At 37.4% G+C, this 9170-nt stretch overlaps 1 protein-coding gene across 1 annotated transcript; it reads left to right on the top strand.

Annotated features, from left to right (window-relative positions):
• Positions 1 to 2016: 2016 nt before the first annotated feature.
• LOC141913977 (uncharacterized) lies at positions 2017 to 8434 on the top strand. Its single transcript, XM_074805209.1, has 10 exons — positions 2017 to 2148; positions 3584 to 3944; positions 4064 to 4141; positions 5265 to 5381; positions 5759 to 5909; positions 6168 to 6227; positions 6355 to 6453; positions 6547 to 6678; positions 7020 to 7056; positions 7176 to 8434. The coding sequence occupies exons 1-10, from the start codon at positions 2056 to 2058 to the stop codon at positions 7326 to 7328; spliced, it is 1281 nt and encodes a 426-aa protein (XP_074661310.1). The 5' UTR covers positions 2017 to 2055; the 3' UTR covers positions 7329 to 8434.
• Positions 8435 to 9170: the final 736 nt, after the last annotated feature.

The following is a 9170-nucleotide window of genomic DNA, read 5'->3' as shown; positions in this document are numbered from 1 at the left end:
AGAATATCGATTGTACATTTGAATCAGGTTTTAGTCAGACGGTGACCAAAATTATCGGCCATCGATTCATAGGTAAACAGTGTTTGTTTTTAACTAAGGCAAAAATAAATTCGGACAATCATCATTTTTCTAGTTCATCTACAAAATATTTCAGAGGCGGATCTGGGGAAAAAAGAACGCCGGGGGTCCAGATAAAGAGAAAAGGCATTTTTTGGATAAAGCAGTCCGAGGGTCCCACCCTCGGTGTTAAGATATTTTTGAAGAAATACATCCTTAAAGATGCACATTTTGAGAGAGTGTCAAATTTGCAGTTTTAACGTAAAGGGCAACCTCAATGGAAAGGCAGTGGTCCAGACCCCCAAGACCACCCCCTAAATCCGCCCCTGGATTTTCCCTCTGCCTTGAGAATCGAGAGGTTGGTCATACATGATGCATATGTCAAAATAGAATGAATTATAAACGGTTTTCATTGTTTTCTGAAAAGGCGGCATTTACTCATGTGGGCAGCATACATGTATTGACCGGTTCTGAACGTATGGCTGCCTTCATGAATTCCCCTGTGACATAACTTATTACCATACAGGGGCGCAGAGTTAGGATCTGATTCAGGGAGGGTGCACCCTCAAAATATAATTATCATATAATTACAAGGCCACCTGATCAACTGGAAACATTACCTTGAAAAGTACTGAGTTCATTTTTGAAACAGTTGATATTCTATAGTTAATGTTTTTCATTTTCCCATAAAATTTGAGGGCAATTTGACATCTTAGGGGTATGTGCACCTCCCCTTGCCATGCCACTATTTTCCTTATGACATTAAATTGAATTCTGTACTGTAATTTTATTTTCAATGATGTCATCGGAAGAATCATAGAGGCAGCCATTTTTATTGGTTTGTGCCATTTTGTATCGTTGCGTGCGTTTTAAGTTCTGGCAGCAGTCCATCATAACTATTTGTTTTATAAATCGATTAGTGGTTTCCGTTCGGGCAATAAGGAAAACTGTTTACTGATTTTAGCGGGTATAGGGGGCGATGAAAACCCTTGAATTTCCTTAAGAACATGTTTTTAAAAAGTTGGTCGGTGATGTGTATATATTCTGGAATCAAGTTGCTGTATTGTCAAGCACTTCGTCCCGCATGTTGTGAACTACATCGGTCAACTTAATCAATTTGCGTCGTGATGGCCAGTAAAGAGTGGCATATGTGCTATGTATCATTATTATTATTATTATTATTATTATTATTATTATCATAATTATAATTATTATTTTTATTAATTATTATTCAAAATGATGATATGGATGAAAAGTCGATTAATTCTGTTCTCATAAAAAACGATTTCAACCTGAAAATAAAAAGAAACATTTTTCCTGTAAAATTTCCTGCTTATTTTACTTATGCTACTTCTCGTTTCGGAGAATATCGCTGATTCTCTATTCTTGGCAATTCTGCAATCATTTTTGAATCAAGCATGGATTCTACTATATGAAGGATTCTGAACTAAACCTCTTATGGTTTAAAGAAGCAAATCCCAAATCGCTATTTGAAGGACATATTCTTTTCATTAAGAAGCCTGGGGCCGGTTTTATAGACTGGTATAACCTTTAACCCGGGGGCTAACTCAATTCATTGTCAATTGAGTTAGCCCCCGGGTTAAAGGTTATACCAGTCTATAAAACCGGCCCTGGTGTTTATGGCCTGAAATTGTAGGAGAAAACGATTTTGTTGTGACCCACGCCACTCTTCTCCACCCACCAGCCAATGCGCAGTATAGTTTAAGATTTTGGCAAAATTGGGGACAGTGCCTCGATCAGGAGAAAGGTCTACTACATGTAGTTCCCGAACCCGAAACGATAGATCTAGTGCAATATCTCGTAAAATATTCGATAGATGGCGAATTGGTGCGCGAAACCATTTTCTAATTGAATGGTTGCCAGCAATTAACCATCGAAGCTGCCAAGCAAAGCAGATGGCGCAAAGGTTTCAACCGGACCATTTCCAACATGGCTGCGTCCATTAGCCACGTATTCTCCGTCCGCCGAAAATACGCAATGAAAAAGACGCTATTGCTGCTGATTCTGGTGTTGACAGCGACGCTAACTCATTCTCAGGAGGAGCCGACGTCAGAGGAACTAAATCCAGAGGTTAGAACATTTCTCAATTCATTATTTTCACAAAAATTTCGATACTTTTAATCGTGCTTGGCCGGTGCTAGTTTGAGGCTAGACTGCAAATTTCAATAATATATTGATTCGAATAGAATTATGTAAATTCTTCTATCCAAGTTTCTCTATGTGATTGAACCATTTAGATTTATTTCCACTCATGGATAATATATAATAAATAGCTTGACTTAGTTGAACAAGTCTAGAGAACTAGATGAACGCGTCAGTAGGTAGGTCAAGCTATAATACATCCAGAGAAAATAAGTTTAAATGGTTCGCATATACGATTTATTTAGATCACGATGCATCGTTCTTCCGTTTGCATTTCAAATTGAATGTTGTGTGAATTAGGGACGGACCGGAACGGAGCCAAAACTATGCCGTTTTATATCCGGTTTTCCCCCTCATTTTACGGGTAGTCTACACGTAACGTATTTCTTAAAAGAAACGAATTTTTGATGGTAGTTTGTATGGGATTCTATTTTAATTGTAACATAATTGGATTGATAATTCTTCACTATGATACGTTGCTTGTATTCTATATAAACATTGGCTATCAATAATTTGACACAAAAGCAATAGCCACTTGCTATAAACTCAAGAGCGTACTTGTTGAGGTTGACATCTGGCCATTCGAAATGAAAATATACAGGGTTTATCGAATCGTTCATTGATATTGTCGAGAAATGTATTTATTGATTGTGAGTCAAACCGATAAATGTGAGATTCGAATTAAACAATTCTACTGTACATATGTATATATGTACACGCATTATACACGATGCTGATCCAGTTTTTCGATATGTGGAATTCTCAATGAAGATGGCTGTGTCTGGTTAATTTCATGCCCAGTGGCCATTCTCTCAGTCACTACTGATCAGTAGAAGACCTTGTCCTGGTCGAACTTTACTTGGTCCATTTATTACAAAATTCCTATAACGCTTACTAATAACTTCTCCCATGCGATATGATGGAGACAAAAACGAGAAAAACATCTTACGATATTTATAGATATTTGATTAGATGAAGATAATTTTCCTCCACATATCGCTTTTTTCAAATGGGTGCAATAATCTATGTCAAAGTGCAAGAAAAACTCAAAGATGAGGACCAAATTTTTATGATATTCAAAAGTCATTCATAACGCCACTGTCCAGTGAAAAACATGGCGTTAAAAAGAATTTAACAGCGTTATAAAGAATGACATTTTCATTGAATGTGAGTTAGATTGAGCAAATTGTACTCGGAAAAATTGTGGCCTTAAGTGAGTAGTGCCATTACAAACGATGGCGTTATAACGGACTTTCACTGCATAGCCAACATTTAAATTTTCTCTGGAATCGATTTTAAAAAACGGCTGTAAACGGCTCTCATCACCAAATCTTTCATTTGGCGTCCCTTTAAATTTAACCAGGACGAGTATTACCCTGCAAGTGAAGAAGAGGAGCCCTCGTCATTTGAAGAACAAGAATTACATGAAGCAGACCCCGGTGAAGAGGGAACTACTGCATCACCACCAATCGTCGAGCCTAGTACTGCAAGCCAAGAACAACCTGTCGTCCAAGAAACCACCCATCAACCACCGGTTGTCCAGGAAACTACAGAACAACCTCCCGTGGTCCAGCAAGCCACTGAACAGCCTCCAAAGGTACCAGAAACCACACAGCAGCCGCCTGTTGTTACTCCCGAACGACCGCGGCCAAGATTACCAGAAATTAAATCCGAAGATTTGGAACAGTTGGTCTCCCAGACTCCATTGGTGCTAGTCCTGTTAGGTAAATAGAATAACGGAGTCAAACTGGGCTCAACTCAGGTGAAGGAGTCCTCCTCAAGGGAACTTGCTACTCATGCAAAAACTGAGATTATGTTAACGATGATAGAGCTTTTTTTACAGGTAACACAAAATGTAGCCAAGAATGTATTCGCGCTTCTGAAGTTCTAGTGGACATTGCTGAGAATACCGACCTCGAAGGTAAAGGATTCATTCATAGATTCATCAAATTTCATATCAATAAATTCAAATTACAAAGATGTTGTCAAATAATTGACGATATTGAAATCATCACAAGGTTGGCTTGTAATGTGCAGTAGACATTTCATGGCATTGTCACCGACATACAGAGACCAACCTGTGTACTACTGCTTAATCGATTTTACTTTATGTAAATGAGATTTTTTTCAAGTCACAACCTATTCATATATCAAATAATCTAGACTATGAATCATGTAGAAACAATCCATACGTTTTTATTGTTTGCAAGAAGTCATCTATTATTGCCATATGTTCGTGTTATAGATGCAAACACATTGCTATATATTCTGGAAATAATGAAATAATGGTCGTGGTGGCATCTGCTTCAACAACGGCCTGCGGGCTACATGCGGCAATCCATTAAATTCACAATGATTATGATCAATGAATAATATTGATGATGATGATCATTCATAGAATTGTTAGTTTCATCAATGCGCCACATTGCTCTAATAATTTTAACTCACTCTGTACAAAGTTTAGAAGATTTAGAAGCGAATTAGCGAGAGTTCGAAACGTCGTTTCTTTTGGCTTTAATTTTGAATAAATCATACAAATTTTGGGTATATTAGGTTTTAAACTTATTATATATTTTCAGAGTGTCCGGGCTTTTCTACTGCTACATTGCTCTATTTGATTTTATTTGTCTGAGGGCAGATGCCTTCACTGAAGCGCTAACTTCCTGTAGTGGCCATTGTTCATCTATTCTTTTGTGGTCTCTACTTTTTTTGCACATTTCGATTAAGCCGCAATAATATCCTGGACTGGGTTTCATAGATATGGAAGAAAAAGAGTCCCTGGGAACATTTTGAAATTTGTCAGTTATAACCATGGTTTCTCATTGTTACTATGGTGGTTGTTAACCAGATTGAGGATTTATCCCTAGGGATAACTTAGATACTCAGTCTATGAAACCGGGCCCTGCTGTTTAGTATATGTTAATTGTTAGCGCATCTATGAAGATATCATTGAACTGTTTTATAGATAGACAATATTGACCATAATCAATACTATGTCAAACTTGAAATCATTCAATTCATCCTGATGTTATGTTTTTTGGCAGATTTTCGGGCTGTTCACGTTACTGACGATGCACTTCACCAAAACGTGGCGTTACGATTGAGCGTAAACTTTGTTGTTTTGTTGTACAGAAAAAACACAACGCCAGTCTATATAAATCGTAAGTACATTTACTTAGGGAAATTATTTGAATCATAATCCACCCCTTGTTGATCGTCATGAACGCACTTACTGAAAGTATCATCAATAGGATGCCACTTCTATAGTTTTGAGAGGAGAGTAGCTTTCCATATGAGCCACAAACCATTTATTGATCATCGTTAATGCCCTTTCATTCATTAAACCAAACGCACACGGCAAAACCGTTGTCTCATAAACGCAAAAAATACTTTTTTTAACGATACGTTTTTAGTTAAGATTTTACCCACAAACGATAAAAATGTTCAAATCGAACATCTGTGCTGTGTGCGTTGGACTTTACTTAACGTATTTTTTCATTCACCTGTACTCGTCAACATGATCTCCGTCTTTTCTCAGCTCATTTGACTATGAAACCACAAGCAATTCTAAACCATCTAGAAGATGTAGCCAGACATGAACCGCAATTGAAATCGCTGAACGACGATTCGTTCGAACATGAAACACAAGCGGCTACCGGAGCAACCACCGGCGACTGGCTTGTTATCTTGTAAGTTATCATCTCCAAGCACAGCTGGTCATTTGCTCTTTTGCAGAACTTATTGCAACGATTCTGTTCATTGGTTATTGCGAAACATGCGTGTCCTTCCAGTTCATTGCTCTTCCACCATAGCTGCATGATGTCTGGTTATCCCAATCACTATGCCCCACCCTTAGTCTGAAGATGGCCTTAAAAACTAATTCAGAGGATAATTTCGTTTGCACCTATCAGAAGAGTATTTTCAACATTGTCTTTGATTTTTTGCAGCCACGATGGTGAGTGTTTAAAGGAAAACATGAAGATAACATTTGAAACATTGGCCACTCAGTAAGTTGATAGCAAATGGAGGACGAAATTTTTGATAATTCAAAAAAGTGCCCGAGAAATACAGTCGTCTTTTTTCTCAGGTCATTCAGAATTATCCCTTTACTGACTTCCTCCTCATTTATTGCAGGTTCTCGCATGAATATGTAAACACGGCTATGGTCAATACAAAAACTAATACCAGATTGAAGAAACGCTTCGGCGTAAAAAAATGCCCAGAAATCTACCTGTAAGTATATCAGTTGTTCATCGCTATTGATGTATGCTAGTTTTATGGTCATTATTAGAATAAAATGCAGCTGTATTCTATTATCGATTGCAGGTTTAGGAAAGGCAAACAATACTTGTTTCCGATGCCCAGTCGGACGATTACTTTTACCGATTTGGAAGCTTTCCCTAAAAATACGTATAAATATTCAAAGAACGGCCCAGTTGCCGTGGAGCCAACTCCTTTGTAAGTTTCATTACAGTATTCAACCAGATAATGAAAGATTATCAAATTGCCGAATTTTTCGTTCGTCGTTAAGTTAGATTTCTAATCGAAAATACATAAGTACTGATTCACATGAGAAATACTAAGAATAAAAGTACGGCTATATTTTCTATCGAAGGTCGCGCTTCACGGAAGACAAAAGCTTGTTAATATGACGTGAAAATTGAATGACAATACTTCATTACACTTCTATCTCATTTGGCTTGTTCCCTGTGATATTGCTATAAGTTTAGTATAATTCTTTGGCTCAACCCCAAGTTTGTTAGTAGAGTATCATAACAATTTTCAATTTTCTGTTTCAGTGATGAATTTACGAGTCAAATAGCATTGAAAATAAAGGTAATTTAGCATTTTGGAATCTTCTCATGATTACCCTTTAAAGAACTCGTTGACTATGAATTCTAAAAAAATCTCAAAACCTTGAAAAATGATCAAAATGTTTTTGCTCTTCTCAACAGGAGTTTATGTCCGGTTCTACGTCCGCGAATGTCCGGTACTCAGTCATTGGAGGTATAAGTGCCGCAATCGTGTCGTTAATGTTGCTGATTTGTTGTTGTTGTTGCTGTAAGTCTAAAACTGAACCCGGTCTGCCGCACACTAAACATGACTAACCATTCTGCATTCCACATCTGATCATGCTGTACATCGCTGCAGGCCTTCAAGGCTGCAAGTTTCTACCATAAAACAAATTGTGATTAGTTACCATAATGACGGCTTTCTCATTCCCGACATTATCGTGATTAAATTACACGTACATCTACATGCACATGTATGACAAAATTAAATTGAATATTCGGATAATCAAAACGATGTTGTTTTTCCTTGTGGGGAATTGGAAGTTGTCATAAATCAATATTCCAATGAAAAAGAATTTTTGCTCGTAGCTATATTTATCCTACCGCCTGCATTTTCACGCGCTGGTATGCTTGGTATTTTCTTTAGTTGCCCGGAAACTTGGAGTAGTTATCGTGCCAAGATAATAATTCCAAGCTGAAACTAACAAGAGTCTATTTCATAATCTTTCTCAACCAGTTCCACAGTTGGTTTCATCTTGACAATCGTGCAGTAAACAATCATGGTCAAATCTAAGCCTCTCAGCTGTGGAGCTGGACGATTTCATTTCATCATTTTCCACTCGACATTACTAGAACGTATTTGAGGTGGTTAAATCATAAAGAGAAGATTACGAATGTTGTTGATGTAAAGAAAAAGTTGTTTATTTTGTGTGTTACGATATTTTGTTCATTCTTTATCTTCTACTGTGAACAACTACAAAAAAGATATTTCAATCAAATTAGTATCAAAAAACTTCCTAACTGTGTTATTTTCTTTTATTCCTATAACAATATTAATGTGTAACTTGCAATTTCATTTTTGTTGAAATAATTTCTAACGATTTAAAGCGCATTCCACACGCTTTTTCATCTTCAGTTTTGTTTCCTTTGCTAATAATTTACATTAAGGATTCAGTTCCACAGTTCTGGATGGTAATACATTAAAAACTCGGAACTGCTAGGCCCTTATGCAGAAAGAAATTGCTGAACAGTGAGGAAACAAATTCAACTCCTTCATTCCGAAGATGTTATTTTGTAAGGCACTATAGTTTTCTGCATATGGGCCATGGCTCCTAACAAGGCTTTGGGAAACTGCCATTTCATCTGTTTTTGTAGCCATTTTATCTGTATAACGATGATAATATATTTAATAAAGACTTTATTGAGATAACAACTTGCACCTCTTCTTTTACTGTTCTTAATCAAAGGCACATAACCTTCCACAAATGACGGCAACCCCGATGAATCCTCCGAACATACTGTGGATGATGAAATTGATATAGTGACGAAGATTGTTCATAGAAAAAGGAAACTCCTTTAATCCCTCTATGGCCTCATCATCCATATGATTAATGGATCTTTAATGGGGAATCCCGAACATCAGCTATCCCACCACATGGCGTGACGAACGTTGTCAAAGCCAGTATATTTTCAGTGAATGTTTAGACTCCCGAATCCATATAATATATTATCACAGGTCCTACCGAATGTACAATAAATTCGTTTTCTACTCGGATATCGTTATAGCTTTCATTAATAATTCATTCGGTTTTGATTGGAATGTAGAAGAAATCGAACGCGGACGACCGAGTAAAAACTACCGAGCCTGGTGGATCCTCGCCTGCCATACGTGGAATCCTCGATTGCGACTGTTGCTCTCCGTGTACCCCACTAGCATTCTCCCCTCTGGCAAAACCGATTTCCAAGCCGAAAGGGACATAAAGAATGCCATTGTAGGATAATTCTCCTCTACTGCTTTCAAGATGACTATTCGTCACAGAAGTTATCAACCGAGGTCTCCAGTTCCGAGATAAATTGCCTGATGATGGCTATCATAAATTTCAGGTGGTGTCGTTGCTTATGGTATTTGATGGAGTAAAAGACGAGGAAACTCATCGA

The sequence above is a fragment of the Tubulanus polymorphus genome, chromosome 12 (assembly GCF_964204645.1).
Source record: "Tubulanus polymorphus chromosome 12, tnTubPoly1.2, whole genome shotgun sequence".
NCBI classification, from domain to species: Eukaryota; Metazoa; Nemertea; class Palaeonemertea; order Tubulaniformes; family Tubulanidae; genus Tubulanus; species Tubulanus polymorphus.
The sequence above is the reverse complement of the archived record's forward strand: the minus strand, read 5'-3'. Positions and strand labels throughout refer to the sequence as shown.